At 37.9% G+C, this 23,947-nt stretch overlaps 1 protein-coding gene across 4 annotated transcripts in view; it reads right to left on the bottom strand.

The window, feature by feature from the left end:
- LOC117324994 (5'-AMP-activated protein kinase catalytic subunit alpha-2-like) overlaps window positions 1-23,928 on the bottom strand; it is a 40,351-nt gene extending 16,423 nt beyond the window's left edge. For 2 of the 4 annotated variants that reach the window (XM_033880860.1, XM_033880861.1), the window contains exons 1-14: window positions 23,608-23,928; window positions 20,291-20,432; window positions 19,558-19,651; window positions 18,802-18,946; window positions 17,748-17,835; window positions 16,201-16,270; window positions 15,498-15,546; window positions 15,213-15,318; window positions 12,898-13,003; window positions 9,798-9,912; window positions 7,605-7,669; window positions 5,382-5,429; window positions 652-691; window positions 187-276 (exon numbers count right to left, since the gene is read on the bottom strand). In XM_033880860.1, coding sequence (XP_033736751.1) covers window positions 187-276; window positions 652-691; window positions 5,382-5,429; window positions 7,605-7,669; window positions 9,798-9,912; window positions 12,898-13,003; window positions 15,213-15,318; window positions 15,498-15,546; window positions 16,201-16,270; window positions 17,748-17,835; window positions 18,802-18,946; window positions 19,558-19,651; window positions 20,291-20,432; window positions 23,608-23,695 — 1,246 coding nt within the window. In that variant the 5' untranslated portion in view covers window positions 23,696-23,928. The remainder of the gene's footprint in view (window positions 1-186; window positions 277-651; window positions 692-5,381; window positions 5,430-7,604; window positions 7,670-9,797; window positions 9,913-12,897; window positions 13,004-15,212; window positions 15,319-15,497; window positions 15,547-16,200; window positions 16,271-17,747; window positions 17,836-18,801; window positions 18,947-19,557; window positions 19,652-20,290; window positions 20,433-23,607) is intronic. The other 2 variants (XM_033880862.1, XM_033880863.1) reach the window with 1 other exon arrangement.
- Between the last annotated feature and the right edge of the window lie 19 nt (window positions 23,929-23,947).

The following is a 23,947-nucleotide window of genomic DNA, read 5'->3' as shown; positions in this document are numbered from 1 at the left end:
GTACCAAGAGGGGAGATAACTTACCTCTATATTGTGTAGTTTTACTTTAAGAGAGTACCAAGAGGGGAGATAACTTACCTCTATATTGTGTAGTTTTACTTAAAGAGAGTACCAAGAGGGGAGATAACTTACCTCTATATTGTGTAGTTTTACTTAAAGAGAGTACCAAGAGGGGAGATAACTTACCTAGATGCCACTTAGCCTTCTTTGAAGGAGTAAGTCCTTTGTTTGTTGTTGCAAGCAATGGTTCCAATGTGTGACTTGTACTTTTCATCTCTACAACACATAATATATAATGTTAGTATTACACTTAAGTACATTTGAACAGATACATGTTACACTGAACATTGAACAGACACATGTTATCTTGAACCTTGGCCAGACACATTACGTTAAATATTGAAGAGATTTCTTCAAGACTAATATCCTTGTATAATGATCTTATATTTGCATGAAATGTGTTGACCTTTTCTTTTAGGAAAAAACATCAACAAAATTAAGCAAACTTTTCTTTCAAATATTACAGAATTGCAACCTCCATTTTGCTGATGAGATACATGAAGTTCACACGTTTTATATTCCAAGGTTTATCTTATGTTTATCTATATATATCTGCTCTTTGAAATCTGACATATTACGGAGAATTCATACCTGGCATCCTTTCTGGGTGTGGTTTCAGAGGACTGGTAGCCTGTAACAGAATAGTGTATATAATTATCTATCTACTGGTAGCCTGTAACAGAATAGTGTACATAATTATCTATCTAATAAGGGCAGTTTGCTCAGACACAAGATGCAACACACTTTTTTTTGCGTTTTGCTTTTTTCTTCTGTTTTTTTTCTCACTTTTACGTGAGTATAATTATTGCCATTTGATGTGTACTCTGTAATGATATGGAATTATATCAATTTATGAATTAGAAAATCCAGACAGCGATAGATTTACACATTCAAGATAAATAAATGTACATGATATTGTACAATGTAGTTTCAACATTTTTTTTTATCCTGGATAGGATATAACTACATTAATCAGAATCTATAAATAATACGGAGGCTGTAGCATTGCTTAAGCTTCTTCATCATTCAGTGGTAGCTAAATTCACACCTCTATCTAATGTTCCAATACATAAACTGTTGATAGTCTATATACCATACCGGAAGGCAACCAACCCAAAATACAGAGTACCAGCAGTCTGTGGGCTCTTTTGCTCAAGCATAGAGTCTAGATATAATTAGCTATAGCTTGTTTCCCAGCCACATTGCAAATGATTATGCAGATTTCAAATCTATTAAATGATTAAATCTTATAAAACTGTAGTGTGATAACGTAGTTACTATATCAGATACATTCAATGTAGAAGGTTTATGGCCATCCATATTGTATGGTGTGATAAAGTACAACTATAATGTCTGTAGCATGTTGCCACCCATATCCAGTACAGTGCCTTTATATATAATTAAGGCACCAGTTACTGAATCAGATACACCTCCCTAAAACAATTGCTAATATTTTTATTAAAATCACTAATTGAATACCAGTATTACAAATCTGTACCCCAATTCAACAGTGTACGTTTGTACAGCTGTAAATATCTTCAAACTTTCTTCAATACACAAAATATATACATCAAAAAAGAAGTTTACACGACAATTAATACTGATTTATATACACCACAAGTAGAATATGTTTATTGTCATGACAACAATACATGCAAAAATTTAAATAATTTTTTAATTGAATTCAAATATTTTTCTTCTATAACATCTGCATGTTTTCATCATTCTATTTTTCTATCAATATTCTTTTTGAACTATTTACCTCAGCTTTTTACAAGTCAATACACATAAAAAGTCCTTTCCATTACTACTTTACACTCTGATTTATGTTGTCATTATCAAAAGCATAAAGTGTAAATCCTGAGAATATGTACAAACATTTAAAAAAAAGGTCTACATAAATAAGACTTAATGAAATCAATGTGAAAAGCATTAAACAAATTCTAGAAGTATTAATTACAAGAGGCCTATGGGCCTTAACAGTCACCTGAGTTTTGAAGTATTTCTGTCAATTTGACCCTTTTTGACCCTGCCCATCAGCCCCTGGGGGTCAGTCAGGACCCACTAAACTGCCTTCTAAAACTGCTAATTCTAACCAAAAGAAATGCTACAAAGGATGGTCAAAAATGTGATTTACTTATATAAACTATAGTTAAGCTTACCTCCTCCCCAGACGCAAACATGAGACCCCAGGGTCATGAAATTCACAATTTGGCAAAGCACCTTATGACCCTTCCATCTATTAAGAGTATTTGATTCTACCTTATTTGGATTTTGTGAAGATGATTTTGGACCCCTTTTGGCCCTGCCCTTCAGTCCCCTTTGGGGTGGGGACCATATAATTCACAATTTTGGTCGACCTCTGGCCATGGAAGGTTTCTGCAAAATTTCAATAAAATTTGTTCAGGGATTTCTGAGAAGAAGTCGAAAATGATAATTGTTTACGATGGACAACGGCAGACAAAAGGCGATCGCAATAGGTCAACTAAGACTTCGTCTCTGATGACCAAAAAATCAAAATAATATCAAAATTGATCAATGTGCCTAGTATGTTTTACTACTTCACTCAGGTGACAAACTGAATTCACATGCTGCTTTCTGCACCAAAATTCTACTCTAAACCATCTTAGAATTTCATCATGACAACCTGCACATAGACACATCCTCTGGCCCCCACAACATAGACACATCCTCTGGCCCCAACAACATAGACACATCCTCTGGCCCCCACAACATAGACACATCCTCTGGCCCCCACAACATAGACACATCCTCTGGCCCCCACAACATAGACACATCCTCTGGCCCCAACAACATAGACACATCCTCTGGTCCCCACAACATAGACACATCCTCTGGTCCCCACAACATAGACACATCCTCTGGCCCCCACAACATAGACACATCCTCTGGTCCCCACAACATAGACACATCCTCTGGCCCCCACAACATAGACACATCCTCTGGTCCCCACAACATAGACACATCCTCTGGCCCCCACAACATAGACACATCCTCTGGTCCCCACAACATAGACACATCCTCTGGTCCCCACAACATAGACACATCCTCTGGCCCCTACAACATAGACACATCCTCTGGTACCCACAACATAAACACATCCTCTGGTCCCCACAACATAGACACATCCTCTGGTCCCCACAACATAAACACATCCTCTGGTCCCCACAACATAGACACATCCTCTGACCCCCACAACATAGACACATCCTCTGGTCCTCACAACATAGACACATCCTCTGGTCCTCACAACATAGACACATCCTCTGGCCCCTACAACATAAACACATCTTCTGGCCCCTACAACATAGACACACCCTCTGGCCCCCATAACATAGACACATCCTCTGGTCCCCACAACATCGACACATCCTCTGGTCCCCGCCCTCACAACATAGACACATCCTCTGGTCCCCATAACATAGACACATCCTCTGGTCCCCACAACATAGACACATCCTCTGGCCCTCACAACATAGACACATCCTCTGGCCCCCACAACATAAACACATCCTCTGGCCCCTACAACATAGACACATCCTCTGGTCCCCACAACATAGACACATCCTCTGGTCCCCATAACATAGACACATCCTCTGGTCCCCACAACATAGACACATCCTCTGGTCCCCACAACATAGACACATCCTCTGGTCCCCACAACATAGACACATCCTCTGGCCCCCATAACATAGATACATCCTCTGGTCCCCACAACATAGACACATCCTCTGGTCCCCACAACATAGACACATCCTCTGGCCCCCACAACATAGACACATCCTCTGGCCCCCACAACATAGACACATCATCTGGTCCCCACAACATAGACACATCCTCTGGCCCCCATAACATAGACACATCCTCTGGTCCCCACAACATAGACACATCCTCTGGCCCCTACAACATAGACACATCCTCTGGTCCCCACAACATAGACACATCCTCTGGTCCCCACAACATAGACACATCCTCTGGCCCCTACAACATAGACACATCCTCTGGCCCCCATAACATAGACACATCCTCTGGCCCCTACAACAGACACATCCTCTGGTCCCCACAACATAGACACATCCTCTGGTCCCCATAACATAGACACATCCTCTGGCCCTCATAACATAGACACATCCTCTGGCCCCTACAACATAGACACATCCTCTGGTCCCCACAACATAGACACATCCTCTGGTCCCTACAACATAGACACATCCTCTGGTCCCCACAACATAGACACATCCTCTGGTCCCCACAACATAGACACATCCTCTGGTCCCTACAACATAGACACATCCTCTGGTCCCCACAACATAGACACATCCTCTGGTCCCCACAACATAGACACATCCTCTGGCCCCTACAACATAGACACATCCTCTGGTCCCCACAACATAGACACATCCTCTGGTCCCTACAACATAGACACATCCTCTGGTCCCCGCCCTCACAACATAGACACATCCTCTGGTCCCCACAACATAGACACATCCTCTGGTCCCCACAACATAGACACATCCTCTGGTCCCCACAACATAGACACATCATCAGCCCCCACCCCCCACCCCCAACAACAACAACCTTATTATTATGTGGTATATCTGACGAGCACTCTCATAAAATCTTCGACAGCTGTAAGATTAAGATATGCATGATATGTACCCCAAACTTGGTGACACAGAACACAAACCTCCAGACCCTTCTGGTATCTGTGACTAGTAACAAAACACATCACCAAAAGACTTTAAAGCGTTAAATTAGAGTCCCAACATAAAAACAGATAAAAGAACCATTAATATCATTAAAGTAATAAACTTAGGAGATAAAGAGGATCTACAGAGAACATCAGGACATAAAACATTATTAGAGATAGCTACAGAAATCATTTCATATTGTAATAACAAAACAATTTATAAACATTCAGAACAGCTCCAGACAACATGTTGACACCAGTATAACCTATAGGCACCACGATCTGTAAGCAATAGATTAAAGCAGGCAAAGCATCTAGATTGCACACTCTGTTACGAAGGAGGGTTTCTCAAAGATGTTCGGGCTCTGTATTACTACATATACCTCAAACAGTTCTCTAGATAACTACCAATAGCCTCAAAGCATATTTAATGGTAAAGTTTAATTGGGTTTTGGTGTTACTGATCATGTTACTAAGTTTGTACAGTACGTTGACCAGGATTTTTAAAAAGAAGTAAGGATATAGGTTTGGTATTGTGAATTGACAAGCCTTCACAAGAGGTACATCATAACACAAAGCCACATCTGCTACTAGTTGTATAAATACTAACTTGATCCTGTGAGGGCGGGGAGCCCACACCAAGGTGTGCATATCTTGCCTAGCAAATAAACGCAAATTAAATCCATATTTAAGCAAACTGAATTGATATATTATGTTCACGAATAAACATATTAAGCAGAAAATTATAATACAATATTATTATATATCATTCAACTAAATTTCTAAATTTTATAAATGTTGTGTTGAATTAAACACTGCTACAAGTATGTTGTATAAACTTTCTGTTATGAACTACCTGACAGTGTCATAAAAGTTATAATGCTTAACATGTTAACAACAGATACGCCGTTTTTCAAGGTAATTGTAAAAACAAACTCATTTTCTCTTTAGACTAGAATCTTTACTTGCCATGTATTTTTTTTTTTTGGCGATTATTTTTTTATCCTTTACAGTGACAGAACCTCTTAAAAATAATGGTTAAATCGAATCTGGATGGAAATTTAAACAATATCTCGGAAATAACAAATTAATTATTTTATCTATAAAATGTCCAAAGAAACTGTCTATAAGTAGTCTAACTGCTGGTATCTGTGAATCTTTATATCAAACTAATCTAAAATGCAGTGATGGATTCAGAAAATTGTGTAACTGAGGGCATGCCCCCATCAAATTGTGTAACTGAGGGCATGCCCCTCATCAAATTGAAAAAGATGGGGGCTCTGGACTAACCTTATGGTAAAAGTTTAAATTTTGAAATTGGATCTGTTTTACAGTTACTTTCTTTACATGAGTGACACAAAGTACTATTACATATTAAGAATTGACTTATTGCATCATTTCCATTAAATAATTGCTATTCATGGCTGCTGAAAACAAATTATTTGGTACAATAAAACTTGGCAATAACAGTTTCTTTAAATGCAGAACTTTTAAAACAAAGACTGAATATCATATGCTAACAGATTTTTTCATTCTGAAAATGATCAAACAAAAATCAATGTTATTAAATGTATTAAATGTATAATGAACATCAAGCTAGATCTATATCAACATGAACATGGAAATCGTGTTGTATTTTTTTTGTTTTTTTTTGCAGAATGTTCCTTATTCGTATCTTTTCTTGTGTCCGCTGCTGTGTCTTTATTATGTTCGGTGTTTTTATCAAGCCTGCTCTCTACATCATGATGATGAGGAGTCCTAAAGAAACTTTTTTTTTTCTGTGTGGAGGTGGCTTCCGCCATGTTTGGGTTGTTAAAGGTCACATAAGCGGCTTGGATTTTCGTCAGATTTTTAAGCGTTCTTGCGACTCAAGGGGAGTAACTCTAATTACGACTTCCGCCTTAATCATGTTTGTTGTAAAGATGACACCAATACGGTATTGTATTGTATTGTGCTATAATTTCGTTTGATTGATAAAAATATGTTTAAAAATATTATTAAACACATCTTGTACCCGCGTTATGTTGATACATATGCGGGTCACACTAGTATTTGTGCGTGAATTGGCCCCCACATATTTTCTGCAAGTGGGGGCAAAACGTAAATTTAGGGGGATTTTATTGATCCCGCGCCCTGGATCTTTCACTGAAAATGTATGATTGTGTACTTTGTATCTACTAAAATTCATTTGCTCTTTCAAATATTGATAAGAACAATTTTCAAACTACAAAATAATTGATATTTGACCTGTTCGCCTTTCCTGATTTTTTTCGATCTGATTCAGTCGACTTCTTTTTGCCACAGATACATGGATTATTCACAGAGAATATAAGACATATACAAGACTACATGAAAGCAATCACTTTATGGTGCATTCCTAAAGGTTGTACATAAAAATAAGGATATCCTGGTAAAAATTCCATTGATTTCTAAGGTTTTCATCAAAACAGTATTGAATTAGTAACCTTAAATGACTCATGCAAAAGTCAAGCCAATACAGAAATCACTGCAGAATGATATTAGTCAAGGGAGACATTCCAAAAGGGGATAAAACTGGCTTAACAGGAATTCTTCCTTTTGCAACTCAATCATTTTCAATTTTGTATGTTATATATAACACTCAGAGATTCCAATGGATAGGTGGCCTTGCCGGGACATATTAAATGGACTGGTATATACTTCAGAACCTATGAAGATATTCTATGTTGATACATGAGTTGGACTGGTATATACTTCAGAACCTATGAAGATATTCTATGTTGTTACATAGTTGGACTGGTATATACTTCAGAACCTATGAAGATATTCTATGTTGTTACATGAGTTTACTTACCATAAGGAAGGAATCCACAGGAGGACTGGAGGCAAGGTAGAACTCCTGGATCTCTGAATCGGCAGCTGTAATCATAAATTGTATCATTCATCTTCTACTCCATACAACATAACAAACTTCAGTGTTTCTCTTGTAGCCTTTCTTCACTACACACGTCCTATTAACAGCTAGGGTCATTTAAGGATGGCCAGGTTTTGAAGGTGGAGGAAAGCCGGAGTACCCGGAGAAACAAGAGGCACATGGGGCCTGTATCGCTCACCTGGTTTGATTTGACCAAATGTCAAAATAATGTTCATGTTCAATTCCTTTTGTTTGTTAACCTCAAACAATGCTATATATGGTTATAGTGTGGGGATCCCAACTGCTTTAAAGAAATAATGAAGTCCAGACTCTCTGAGTTTACAACATGCATTTATAACTTTATGACTAGTAGCGATTTAAAGGAATTACCTCTATTTCCCTTATGGGGCCCCTCCCCTTTGGCCCCTCGGGGGTCAGAGTCATCATTTATGCAAAATCTGTTCCCCTTCCCTAAAGGATGTTTTTGACCAAATTGGGTTCAAATCCTTTCATAACTTTATGACTAGTAGCAATTTAAAGGAATTACCTCTATTTCCCCTATGGGCCCCGCCCCTTTGGCCCCTCGGGGGTCAGAGTCATCATTTATGCAAAATCTGTTCCCCTTCACATAAGAATGTTTCTGACCAAATTGGGTTCAAATCCATTCATAACTTTATGACAAGTAGCGATTTAAAGGAATTACCTATATTTCCCCATTAGGCCCGCCCCTTTGGCCCCTTGGGGGTCAGAGTCACCATTTATGCAAAATCTGTTCCCCTTCCCCAAAGGATGTTTCTTACTAAATTGGGTTTAAATCCATTCACAACTTTATGACTAGTAGCGATATAATGGAATTACCTCTGTTTCCCATATGGGGCCCGCCCCTTTGGCCCCTTGGGGGTCAGAGTCACCATTTATGCAAAATCTTATCCCCCTTCCCCCAATGATGTTTCTGACCAAATTGGGTTCAAATCCTTTCATAACTTTATGACTAGTAGCGATTTAAAGGAATTACCTCTATTTCCCCATTAGGCCCTGCCCCTTTGGTCCCTTGGGGGTCAGAGTCAATATTTATGCAAAATCTGTTCCCCTTCCCCCAAGAATGTTTCTGACCAAATTGGGTTCAAATCCATTCATAACTTTATGACTAGTAGCGATTTGAAGGAATTACCTCCATTTCCCCATAAGGCCCCGCCCCTTTGGCCCCTTGGGGGTCAGAGTCACCATTTATGCAAAATCTGATCCCCTTCCCCAAAGGATGTTTCTGACCAAATTGGGTTCAAATCCATTCATAACTTTATGACTAGTAGCGATTTAAAGGAATTACCTCTATTTCCCCTATGGGCCCCACCCCTTTGGCCCCTCGGGGGTCAGAGTCATCATTTATGCAAAATCTGTTCCCCTTCATAGAAGAATATTTCTGACCAAATTGGGTTCAAATCTATTCATAACTTTATGACTAGTAGCGATTTGAAGGAATTACCTCTATTTCCTCATTAGGCCCTGCCCCTTTGGCCCCTTGGGGGTCAGAGTCACGATTAATGCAAAATCTGTTTCCCTTCCCCAAAGGATGTTTCTGACCAAATTGGGTTCAAATCCATTGATAACTTTATGACTAGTAGCGATTTAAAGGAATTGCCTCAATTTCCCCTATTGGGCCCCGCCCCTCAGGCCCCTTGGGGGTCAGAGTCACCATTTATGCAAAATCTGATCCCCTTCCGTCAAGGATGTTTCTGACCAAATTTGGTCAAAATCCAATAAGAACTTTTTGACTAGTAGCGATTTGAAGCAAATGTTGACGGACGGACGACGGACGCCGCACCATGGCATAAGCTCACCGGACCTTCGGTCCAGGTGAGCTAAAAACACCGGCCTACAGTCAGTACCTGGCAACTGCCCCACGTAGGTTTTGAACTCGCAACCCAGAGGTGGAGGGCTAGTGATAAAGTGTCTGGACACCTTAACCACTCGGCCACCGCGGCCCCCGATGATGTACGTATCCATGTACATGTTAGATGGATACATCCTGTACTGTAATTAGGGTATCACCCCCAATATTCACACTATATGCTTACTTATTTATCTGCTATGATTGGTCTGATATACACATTGTACGATAGACAGTATACTCACCTTCATCTGCGATGCGATTGTTATCCAGGATTAAGTGATATGCTATGCTGAGTTGATCATATGGATCTCCACTCATAAGGGCTCTGTTCACTTCCATTTCTGTCACATTGAATTTCTACAATATCAAATTAAATATTTAAAGAAATGAAGTTCTGTAGCAAAACTAATCAAGCTTAGAAAGTAGAATACTATATCTACTTATTTGTGGATTGTAGGTTTTTTTTATCTCTTGGCCTAAACACTCATATTTTTCTTTACACAGGGATCAGTATATCATAGTTATCATTGACTGAACGTGAATCATTTTGAATTTAATGATCAGAAAGATATGAGAATTCATTATACAGTAAACAAGAATATATAAATGTACAGATGAGTGTGGAATCGAAGTATGGCCTGACAGAGAATCAAAGTATGGCCTGACAGAGAATCAAAGTTTGGCCTGACGGAGAATTAAAGTATGGCCTGACAGAGAAACAAAGTTTGGCCTGACAAAGAATGAAAGTTTGGCCAGACAGAGAATGAAAGTTTGGCCTGACAGAGAATAAAAGTTTGGCCTGACAGAGAATCTAAGTATGGCCTGACGGAGAATATAAAAGTTTGGCCTGAAAGAGAATAAAAGTTTGGCCTGACAGAGAATAAAAATTTGGCCTGACAGAGAATGAAAGTTTGGCCTGACAGGGAATAAAAGTTTGGCCTGACGGAGAATAAAAGTATGGCCTGACAGAGAATAAAAGTATGGCCTGACGGAGAATAAAAGTTTGGCCTGACTAAGAATCAAAGTTTGACCTGACTAAGAATCAAAGTTTGGCCTGACTAAGAATCAAAGTTTGGCCTGACTAAGAACGGAGAATAAAAGTATGGCCTGACGGAGAATAAAAGTTTGGCCTGACAGAGAATCAGTTTGGCCTGACGGAGAATTAAAGTATGGCCTGACGGAGAATTAAAGTATGGCCTGACGGAGAATTAAAGTTTGGCCTGACAGAGAATGAAAGTTTGGCGTGACAGAGAATGAAAGTTTGGCCTGACAGAGAATGAAAGTATGGCCTGACGGAGAATAAAAGTTTGGCCTGACGGAGAATCAAAGTATGGCCTGACGGAGAATTAAAGTATGGCCTGACTAAGAATAAAAGTATGGCCTGACAAAGAATCAAAGTATGGCCTGACGGAGAATCAAAGTTTGGCCTGACAGAGAATCAGTTTGGCCTGACGGAGAATTAAAGTTTGGCCTGACAGAGAATCAGTGTGGCCTGACGGAGAATTAAAGTTTGGCCTGACAGAGAATTAAAGTATGGCCTGACGGAGAATTAAAGTTTGGCCCGACGGAAAATCAAAGTTTGGCCGGACGGAGAATTAAAGTATGGCCTGACTAAGAATCAAAGTATGGCCTGACAAAGAATCAAAGTTTGGCCTGACGGAGAATCAAACTTTGGCCTGAGAGAGAATCAGTTTGGCCTGACGTAGAATTAAAGTTTGGCCTGACAGAGAATTAAAGTATGGGCTGACGGAGAAGTAAAGTATGGCCTGACTAAGAATCAAAGTTTGGCCGGACAGAGAATTAAAGTATGGCCTGACGGAGATTAAAGTTTGGCCTGACGGAGAATCAAAGTTTGGCCTTACAGGGAATCAAAGTTTGGCCTGACAGGGAATCAAAGTATGGCCTGACAGGGAATCAAAGTTTGGCCTGACAGGGAATCAAAGTATGGCCTGACTAAGAATCAAAGTTTGGCCTGACTAAGAATCAAAGCTTGGCCTGACTAAGAATCAAAGTTTGGCCTGACTAAGAATCAAAGTTTGGCCTGACAGGGAATCAAAGTTTGGCCTGACAGGGAATCAAAGTATGGCCTGACTAAGAATCAAAGTTTGGCCTGACAGGGAATCAAAGTTTGGCCTGACGGAGAATCAAAGTATGGCCTGACTAAGAATCAAAGTTTGGCCTGACTAAGAATCAAAGTTTGGCCTGACAAAGAATCAAAGTTTGGCCTGACGGAGAATCAAAGTTTGGCCTGAGAGAGAATCAGTTTGGCCTGACGTAGAATTAAAGTTTGGCCTGACAGAGAATTAAAGTATGGCCTGACGGAGAATTAAAGTATGGCCTGACTAAGAATCAAAGTTTGGCCGGACAGAGAATTAAAGTATGGCCTGACGGAGAATAAAAGTTTGGCCTGACGGAGAATCAAAGTATGGCCTGACGGAGAATTAAAGTATGGCCTGACTAAGAATCAAAGTATGGCCTGACAAAGAATCAAAGTATGGCCTGACGGAGAATCAAAGTTTGGCCTGACAGAGAATCAGTTTGGCCTGACGGAGAATTAAAGTTTGGCCTGACAGAGAATCAGTGTGGCCTGACGGAGAATTAAAGTTTGGCCTGACAGAGAATTAAAGTATGGCCTGACGGAGAATTAAAGTTTGGCCTGACGGAGAATCAAAGTTTGGCCGGACGGAGAATTAAAGTATGGCCTGACTAAGAATCAAAGTATGGCCTGACAAAGAATCAAAGTTTGGCCTGACGGAGAATCAAAGTTTGGCCTGAGAGAGAATCAGTTTGGCCTGACGTAGAATTAAAGTTTGGCCTGACAGAGAATTAAAGTATGGGCTGACGGAGAATTAAAGTATGGCCTGACTAAGAATCAAAGTTTGGCCGGACAGAGAATTAAAGTATGGCCTGACGGAGAATTAAAGTTTGGCCTGACGGAGAATCAAAGTTTGGCCTGACAGAGAAACAAAGTTTGGCCTGACAGAGAAACAAAGTTTGGCCTGACAGAGAATCGAAATTTGGCCTTAAGGGGAATCAAAGTTTGGCCTGACAGAGAAACAAAGTTTGGCCTGACAGAGAATTAAAGTTTGGCTTGACAGGGAATTGAAGTTTGGCCTAACGGTAATTAAAAGTTTGGTCATCTCAGATGAGCAGTTCTAGTAAAAAGAAATGTATACATGTAAAGTCAACCACATACATGTTGCTGTCCTTTTTGGCAATCTGTATGAAGGCAAGAGTGATACTCAGGTATTCATTGCACCACCAGCTAACCTGAAGTTCATCCTGTCTAGCAGGACTGTTACATAATTACACAGACATTGTATCTGGTGACATGCTTATTACCTCACAGATTTCCCTTACAACTTCAAAGTCTACAATGGAGGCATCTTGGTCATTATCTGAAGGGAACAGGTAATTTGGAACATCCGTCTTAAACCAATCATGATCCCTGTAAACAACAGCAATATTGAAACATGAAATAATTCTGGAAGAACATTCTTCCCTAAATCAATTGTTAGAATATAGCATGGACTTTATATTGTAATTGTACTCATAAATTGACATTAACTTCTCACAGCAAAATGTGGAGTTTATCATAAAAATGTAGAATTAATATTGATATTACTTTAATCAAATATCTCAACGGAATATTGTTGCTGTCAAATATTGCTCTGGAGTACCATTAGTGAGTACTGTATTGACATTATATGAAAATACTGCTATGGAGTATCATTATTTCGGAGTTACCTGTCATATCTTCCTGCAAGACTAGTGCTTTCATTCTCAAATATCCAGAGTACTTTTTCTGTCAGTGTCATATATATCTAGTCTAGTCTGACACAAACTTCCAGCCTGTAAGTCTGTGACTACCTACCAGTCTGTAAGTCTGTGACTACCTACTAGTCTGTGACTACCTACCAGCCTGTAAGTCTGTGACTACCTACTAGTCTGTAAGACTGTGACTACCTACCAGCCTGTAAGTCTGTGACTACCTACCAGCCTGTAAGACTGTGACTACCTACCAGCCTGTAAGACTGTGACTACCTACCAGCCTGTAAGTCTGTGACTACCTACTAGTCTGTAAGACTGTGACTACCTACCAGCCTGTAAGTCTGTGACTACCTACTAGCCTGTAAGTATGTGACTACCTACTAACCTGTAAGTCTGTAACTACCTACTAGTCTGTCAGCCTGTGACTACCTACTAGCCTGTAAGTCTGTGACTACCTACCAGCCTGTAAGTCTGTGACTACCTACTAGTCTGTAAGTATGTGACTACCTACTAGACTGTAAGCCTGTGACTACCTACTAGCCTGTAAGTCTGTGACTACCTACCAGCCTGTAAGTCTGTAACTACCTACCAGTCTGTAAGACTGTGACTACCTACCAGTCTGTAAGACTGTGACTACCTACTAGTCTGTAAGTCTGTGACTACCTACCAGCCTGTAAGTCTGTGACTACCTACCAGCCTGTAAGTCTGTGACTACCTACTAGTCTGTAAGACTGTGACTACCTACTAGTCTGTAAGTCTGTGACTACCTACTAGTCTGTAAGTCTGTGACTACCTACTAGTCTGTAAGTCTGTGACTACCTACTAGCCTGTAAGACTGTGACTACCTTCCAGTCTGTAAGCCTGTGACTACCTACCAGTCTGTAAGACTGACTACCTACTAGCCTGTAAGTCTGTGACTACCTACGAGTCTGTAAGTCTGTGACTACCTACTAGCCTGTAAGTCTGTGACTACCTACCAGTCTGTAAGTCTGTAACTACCTACTAGTCTGTAAGCCTGTGACTACCTACCAGCCTGTAAGTCTGTGACCACCTACTAGCCTGTAAGTCTGTGACTACCTACTAGTCTGTAAGTCTGTGACTACCTACTAGCCTGTAAGACTGTGACTACCTACCAGCCTGTAAGTCTGTGACCACCTACTAGCCTGTAAGTCTGTGACCGCCTACTAGCCTGTAAGTATGTGACTACCTACCAGCCTGTAAGTCTGTGACTACCTACTAGGCTGTAAGTCTGTGACTACCTACTAGTCTGTAAGCCTGTGACTACCTACCAGCCTGTAGGTCTGTGACTACCTACCAGTCTGTAAGTCTGTGACTACCTACTAGCCTGTAAGTCTGTGACTACCTACTAGTCTGTAAGCCTGTGACTACCTACTAGCCTGTAAGTCTGTGACTACCTACTAGCCTGTAAGTCTGTGACTACCTACCAGCCTGTAAGTCTGTGACTACCTACCAGCCTGTAAGTCTGTGACTACCTACTAGTCTGTAAGTCTGTGACTACCTACTAGCCTGTAAGTCTGTGACTACCTAATAGCCTGTAAGTCTGTGACTACCTACTAACCTTTAAGCCTGTGACTACTTACTAACCTGTAAGCCTGTGACTACTTACTAACCTGTAAGCCTGTGACTACCTACCAGCCTGTAAGTCTGTGACTACCTACTAGCCTGTAAGCCTGTGACTACCTACCAGTCTGTAAGCCTGTGACTACCTACTAGTCTGTAAGTCTGTGACTACCTACCAGTCTGTAAGTCTGTGACTACCTACTAGCCTGTAAGCCTGTGACTACCTACCAGCCTGTAAGTCTGTGACTACCTACTAGCCTGTAAGCCTGTGACTACCTTCAACCTGTGATCCTGTCACTACCTACCTGATGCCTTTGATTGTGGCTCGTTTCAATGGATCGACTTGTAACATGAGACAGAGTAGACTGACCACTTCCTTGTTAAGGTACTCAGGAATAGCAAATATGCCAGCTGTAACAATAATTCAGGTCATATTAATAAAACTTCATTATCATAGGTCTGCAATGGTATTATTACATATATACACATAAATCAGCCAATCAGGAAAGCTTATAATTTATTTATATAACTTATGGATTTTCGATCATCAAATGGGAGACAATGAAACTATTTTTAGACCCCATACTTACATTTAATTTTTCTAAATAATGTAGGTACATGCTCATCATCAAACGGCAACTGGAAAAAAAAATACTCAGAAATTAAATATATTTGAAAAAAACAATAAATCCAAGCAAAAGGGATCCTAATTATCGGCTCACCTTCTCAAAGGGTAAGAGAACGTATGCCATGGTGGGGGGTCTCCCCGTCCGGCATCAAATTTTTCCATTTATACAACTTCTTCTCAATAACCGATAAGCTCAGAGACTGCATATCGAGTTTGTAGCATGCTGGGGTGAAGGGCTTCCAAATATTTCAAACGAATGACCTTGATATGCATTCATGGTCAAAGAGGTCAAATAAACTAAAATCTTAAACAACAGATTTTCGATGACCAAGAAATACAAAGACTTTATATTGGGCCAGTACTAAAGAATTTATTTAAATGAATAAATCTACCCTACACTAATATTTGAATAATATATTATATTTAAAGTGGTAATCAGCTAATATCTGCATAAATGACTTCGATCAATTTCAATGTTGCATTAGAAGTAGGTGAGTGATACAGGCCCATTGAGCCTCTTGCATGGGGATCTTAATTAACTTAACAATATAATTGGCCTATTAGACTAACACAATCATATTTTGTCTACAATAAAACATTATTTTAGGTGAAATATTAAGCGAAATACACTGAAAATCAACATTTTGGAAAAAAAACAAACTTACAGTGCCACAAAGTAAAGCATATAAAATAACACCACAACTCCAAATGTCAACTTCAGGCCCAGCATACAATCTGTAATGGCAATAGCAAACAGAGTCAATAAAAATTTCTACACCAACTTCAGTCATACAATAACCACAATAAAAACATTCCCAGAACTCATACAGAAGTAATGATATTAAATTTCACGTACATCTCATGTGATACAAAACCATTTCCCAATATTAAAAATATTACTGGAATTTATACTGATTTTATTCATCTTGAAAACAACGGTTCTATAAATTCCTTTTATTAGTTGACCAAGGCCAAATAAAATAATATGTGTGTTTCCGGTTCCCCGACCTACCTGGAAAAATGTGCCCGACCTAAAACATTTTTTCGTCGATTTTTCGTTTAAAAACTATTTTTTCCGGAATTCGACCGATTTTTGTATTAGTTTCTTCTAGTCTTTAAAGCGCTTTACATATACGCTACGTGTAAAGCGTCTCAGTGATTCAATTCACTGAGCTCGACCTTGATGGCAATGGCTTGCATACAGTAACAAAATGGCGTCTGCCGTGCTGGCATTGAAGTTTGAGAAATGCCAGCACTCACAGGAACATCGCGTAATAACAGCTTGTCCATCTACGGAATTGATTTCCGACATATTTAGATCATTTATGCGCTCATTGTGCAGCAGAGAACAGTGTGATTTGCAGTGAACTCAAAGCGCGTTATAAGACAGTGTTGCCCATGTGCGATGACTGTAAATTGGAGGGAAAGACCCCAGTTACAAGTCAACCTTTTGGTAAAAATAAGTAAATCCGACATGTGAAATGTGGTGCACGTATTAAGTCAGTTGAATGTTAGATCTGTTTAAAGTTTTAATACTGTATTTCACATTGCAAATACGCACCGTTATTAATTTCAAAAACTGTCAGATACGAAATAATTAATTCGTTTAAATCCTGGTACAGTTTTAGATAATGTGATTTTGATATTTGCAATATTCAATGAAATGTACAGTATTTATCAAATAAAAAGAGTTAAGTTTCCTTTTCCTGTTGTTATACCAATTTGGAAACATTTAGTATCCCTAGTGTCATTTTCAGCACACTGTATCTAATAAATTGTTCCAAAGGTATCAATATTTTCATGTGTATCTTTTGTTTCATCATTGAAGAACGACAAACAACGACGATTTTCTATTTTAGTATTATAAATCATAAATAATAAGGACAGTTTAAAGACAGACATGTTTAAAGTCTAGCATGAAGCTTCAAGTCATCACTGCGACAATCTGTTTGGCTGGAAAGTGATCTTGGCTGTCCATGAGCTGTAAAAAACAGCTACGAACAAGTTTTAAAGTCATATATTAAATACACATTTATCACATGATTGGCATTGATAACCCTGTTGTACTGTTTCGAAAAGGCGATATAAAATGATTTGATAAAATAAAATGTTTTTCCTACCTACCTACCTGGATTCAAATTTCGAGGGAATAGGAAACACACATATTATTTTATTTGGCCCAATACAACATAATATTAAAATAAGAACTTACTTTCCTGAGATGACTTCTGGAGCTGCGTAATTTGGTGAGCCACAGCTAGTTCTGAGGAACTCCCCATCATACATCATGTTGGACAGACCTGAAGTCAAAATCATATTCATTCATCTTTAAGTCAGGACTAACATGACATATAAAGAGCACTCACTGGGACAGATAATAGAGTGCCAATGTCTTAATTTAGTTACCTATAAATTTAATCTATTATTCTCCAGTACCAGTAACGTCTTTGGGTATCTGGTCCAAAACTGAGGATAACACAATTTTTACTATATCATTTTGGTGTTGCAGTCAACAGTGCTCCAAACAACATTTGAACAGGTGGGGTTTTTACCGATACCTCAGGAAAATGGTGGGTTTTTTTTTTTTTACTCGTATCTGAAGAAAGTTGAGGGTACCTTTATATTCAAAAATATAATTTTTACTATTTTTTTTACAATTTTCAATACATTTGGTATTGATAAGGAAGGTAAATTTAGAGTTCATGTTACAAAACATATATCTAGGATACATATATATATATATATCATGTATATATAACAAGTCAACAAGGATTAATATTTTTGTTGTCTTTCATTTAATTCAAGCGTTTTTTTTTAGCAATAGCAGAAATGTGATCTAAAACTTCTCGTCACACTGTTGAATATTTGGATTATATTTTATAAAGGGATTGTCTTTCTCAAAATCAAAACGTACATACATTTCAAATTAGTTCGGGTAACATTAGGTCCGTGAATCAATCGTTTCATGTTTAGATAAAGTTCAGTAATTGTTCCTACCTATAACTTATTATATCTTTAATATATGTTTTGACTCCTTTTCAGACTTCCCTTCTGCGAAAACTGCATGCAGAAATTGATAGCCACAGTGGTTTTCGCTTGGAAAGCGACATTTTTTTTGTTACTATTCGTGATCATATAAACGTTTTACTATAACACGCTTATCTGACAAGCATCACTGTGATATGAATCATAATCTGCTAAAAATTTGATTCCGAGTCTAGATCTGACGCCTATGTCTACAATCTAGACTTCTAGGATTTACCTACCAAAGTCAGCTATTTTGACGTTGAGAGTACTGTCGAGAAGCAAGTTTTCCGGTTTAAGATCTCTGTGCACTACCATATGTCGATGGCAGTAATCAACACCAGATATTATCTGCTGGAAAAATCGCCTCGCTTCAGGTTCCTTTAACTGTAAAATGAAACAAAATTTTGACATATATATTACAAAAGATTTTTCAGATGTTTTCATGAATTTATTTTCATATACATAATTGAATACCACTTTCATCAGACAAATACAGTGAATGTACATTTATAATTGTATTTAGGTGTTTAAGAATGTATATAATGACAACTGAATCAACAAACTTTTCCAGCAACAATCTAGATACATGAGGATACAAGATAACTCTCATCCATGTCCGTCTCTAGATTTTATGTACGATATCATTACACATGAATGGAAATGTCTATTCTATAACACACTAAAGCTCATATAACTTTACTATCAAACTACTGTCTCTTACCAAGAATAGATCTCTCACTAGGAGTTTACAAATATTTTACTGGTTTAATGGTATAGCAGCAGGTAAACATTAACCAATCAGCATTGAGTATGTGAATCAACATAGCATTTTGGTCATTTTACCTATAATAACAGTTAACTTATATATATAATTACTCATGATCATAATTGTAATACAAGTGCATAATAAACATGTACATATATTTACTTCAGAAACTGATAGTAAATAAACACATTGGGTAGTTATGTCATATATATGTCGGTAGTATACAAACCTTGCCATGTTTAACAATGTAATCAAACAATTCTCCTCCAGCCACATACTCCATAACCATGAAAATATCAGTGGGTGTGCTCATCACCTGATAACTGTGAATATCAATTTCCTTAATTAGTATGGATGAATGACTTGTATATACATGTATATAAGTATTGAAATCATGCGTAAGATGCCACTTTTAATGGAACCTTGAATTAAACCATAGCAATTTCCAAGATTCAACCATTTCTTTTTATAGAAATATATACCGGTATATAACATAAAGTTAATAATTGAAATCATGTGCAAGATATTCTACAACATTTGCATCGATCATGAGGGATCATGACATTATACTACAATATTGCCATCATTTCCAATGTTGGAGACAATGCAATCATGCAGACTTAAATAAATCACAACTAGTTTGTAACCAACATTCTGGGGATTATATGCTCTGTTACATTGATCAGTAAAGCATATGTACACTATAATTACAGGATCTGTACACTTCTGTAGGTTTATACTTATGACTCAGAGAGGCTCCCTAGTCTAACTTAAGAGCTTGATCGACCAGAAAGTAATAAATATGATTTATATTACATATTGCTTGATTTTTTTCATCCAACAATCTGATGTGTAATTGCAATTTTTGTCAATTTTTCCAATTGTGGACATTGCAAAATTTTGTATGATGATGTGTTATTATATAGAAGTAATGCACTTTGAAGACCGACATCGTCACTTACAGCTTAATTATATGAGGGTGTCTGAATAGTTTCAGGTTCTGAATTTCACGCTTTATCTTGCCAACGACATCAAGATTCTTGATCTTCTGGCGATTCAAAATCTTCACAGCCACTTTATGGTTAGTTACGTGGTGGGTGGCAACTGAAAAACAAGAAAAGCTTTCATATACTATTTATAATTAAGGTAAGCCAAAACAATATAGACCCATTATTCCTTCATTTTGATCAACAAAATTGTTAGCAATTTGACATTGATGTATTTGGATTTGTTCTATGATAATTTGTCATTACCCCAAACTCTGGAAAGTTAATTTATGAGAGGTACAGGACCTCTGACCTTGAATTGACCACCTGGCTATTCTGGAATTAACTAGAACTGTCGCCAGGATGGTTGACTAATACCCCCGCAATCTGCACGAGTCAATAGGTGGAACTGTTAATTAGAGGCTAACTAAGATAACCCAGTAATATAGTGACCATAATATAGTGACCAGTTGCCATAGCAACCATAATTTTGAGAAAAAGAAAGTGGCATGCATATCTACACATATGGTTCTCTATATTTGTGTGAAGTTTCATTGAAATCGGCCCTTCGGTTTAGGAGGAGTTGTCCGGACAAACTTAAAGTTATGGTTCTTATCGGAAAACCTGTTTATAGTGACCATTTGCCATAGCGACCATAATTTTGAGAAAAAGAAAGTGGCATGCACATCTACACATGATCATTAATATTTGTGTGAAGTTTCATTGGATTCGGCCCTTCAGTTTAAGAGTTGTCCGGACAAACTTAAAGTTATGGTTCTTATTGGAAAACCTGTTTACAGTGACCAGTTGCCATAGCAACTTAAATTTTGAGAAAAAGAAAGTGGCATGCACATCTACACACGATCATTAATATTTGTGTGAAGTTTCATTGGATTCGGCCCATCGGTTTAGGAGGAGTTGTCCGGACAAACTTAAAGTTATGGTTCTTATCGGAAAACCTGTTTACAGTGACCAGTTGCCATAGCAACTTAAATTTTGAGAAAAAGAAAGTGGCATGCACATCTACACATGATCATTAATATTTGTGTGAAGTTTCATTGAAATCGGCCCTTCGGTTTAGGAGGAGTGGTCCGGACAAAATGTGTCTACAGACAGACGGACAACCTGATTCCAGTATACCCCCCTAACTTCGTTGCGGGGGTATACTAAGATTAACATGAACAATGTGCAAAGTCGGCTTTATAATAAAAATGATGTATAAAAAAACTATTTGTATTTATTCACCAACATCATTTACATGGGTTGATGCATGGTTATCACAAGCAATGCAAGTCACTAATTTCTTAAAATACTGCAGGAGATGGAATTGAAATAATTTGACAAATTCAGTATTTCTATTTGACAAGGGATATTTGGCTAATTCTATAATTTACCATATACATAAACCAATAGTCCCTTTCTTCAGTAACTACTAAGTACATGTCCTATATATGAAGTTAGATTGCGGGAAATTTCTGCCCATAATGAATAATGCTAATTTGCTATTTTAAAATTAGCTGTAAAAAGGGATTTTAATACAAGCAAATACCAATCAACATCCTAATAATATAATATTACAGTACAAAATGGTTACACCACTTATCCTCCATATGGTTCAAGCTGGCATATATATATGGTACAAAATGTTTTTATGATGGTATGAAAAAGGTTATGGTACGATATACTGCAGGATATTTATAGAAATGCTCTAACATCACCAATAAGCTTTTCTGGTTTTTCCAAATGTAAGTATCGTACCGATTTTTTTTCAATAATGAACACTTCAAATGAGCATTTTGATAAGCTGTTCTCACATATATAATGGTCTTTAAAGAATATAACTGGAAAGATAAAAAACATTAAGCACTGTCTATGTTTTTTTCTTTCAGTGTGATGTTATGATCTAACATGGGTCTTGCACCTTTAGAATGGCATACATGTTGCACTATCATGGAGTTTTTTCCTTACTAATTAACCAAATTTCAATTCACTTAAGAATTATTTTTTTTTGCGAATTGCCTCCAAAAAGCATGTCATTGTTATTGCTAATAACAAACAACTACAAACAACATCTAAGGAGAAAGATATAGGAGTAACCTTTGAGCCAGAATTAAGTTTTGAAAACCATATAAGTGAAAAAGTTAAAAAAGCTAACTCAATGTTTGGTATGCTAAGAAGAACTTTCCAGTTTATGGACATGAAATTATCTATACCATTATATAAATCTCTAAATCAGATCTAGATCTCAGCTTGACTACACGAGTGCAGTATATGGTTTCCTTATAAATACAAACATATCAATCTAATTGAAAACGTACAGAGAAGAGCCACGCGATGCCTATCTGGACTACATAATTCAACGTATGAAGAAAGATTAAAAAAACTTAAATTACCTACGTTATCATACAGGCGCGTGAGGGGAGACATGATCGAAATATACGAAATGATCATGATCAGTGGAGTGTACGACCAAGAATGCTGTACCCTCATAAAATTGTGGTCCAACATGTCGGAGAAGAACACTGTTAGAGGAAATTCTAAAAAACTTTTTCCACAAAGAGCAATATCTTCTCCGCTCAGAAGAAACTATTTCACTGTGAGATCAGCAAGGATCTGGAATTCTTTGCCGGAAACCGTGATATCTGCCCCTAACACAAACTGTTTTAGGAATAGACCTGATAAATTCTGGGAAAATCAAGACATCATTTATAATTACAGAGCCGATATATCAATATAAACTTTTAAATAGCATTTAATGGAACTGAACACTAACTATCTATTATGATTTGTACATACCTATTATCATATCATTGTGTGTATATATATATTTTATGTTGAGTCCAGTATAGAGGATCAATCAATCCAGATCTGGAAATAAACTTAACTTAACTTAACTGAATAATAATTACAATCAATTGGAACAAAATCCCGGAGAAACACAAAATAGGTTTAATGGACCGGCCAATTGTTATTTTAACTTGTAATATTTGACTATTAAGTTACTTATATACATACAATTTTATTTGAATAATGTATCTCAAGAGCTATGAGAATATATAATAATGTTCAACAACATGCTATCACGGTAAACGCTTAATGAATAACATGTGCTGTCGTAAGTGGAAAATATTGACATCTGTAACAGACTATGCGTGACCTCTCTAAAGTAAACAAAGTCATCTTAATATTGGGGGTGTAAGCTCTCATCCCAATTCAAGGCGCAATACAATCTTATATTACAATAAATACATATATATCATAATTGTAATGAATATAAACGAGAGTAAGCATACTTTTAACTTTTCCGAAAGTTCCAACGCCGAGTGTATCTCCAAGTATATAGTGACCAATTTTTATCTGAGGTGCATTTTTCTCCGCCATGTTTACAGTTTATCCTCGCGGATGGCGAGCACGTAACCTGAATTTCCAGTGACGTAGCGCAGGATTTGCGTGTCTCAGCCACCTATGACACGTGTTTGCAGGTGCAATATCTATTTGCACATTTTACATCTGCATATGTTCCTCTGACTGGAAATGTCAACGCTATTTTTCATCATCCTTAGTCGACATGTGCCAGATCAACAACATGGACGTCATGTGGGGCTCCTCGATCTGTCATCCAATCAAAACACT

Source organism: Pecten maximus, chromosome 4, assembly GCF_902652985.1.
Source record: "Pecten maximus chromosome 4, xPecMax1.1, whole genome shotgun sequence".
NCBI classification, from domain to species: domain Eukaryota; kingdom Metazoa; phylum Mollusca; class Bivalvia; order Pectinida; family Pectinidae; genus Pecten; species Pecten maximus.
This window is presented reverse-complemented; position numbering and strand designations above follow the sequence as displayed.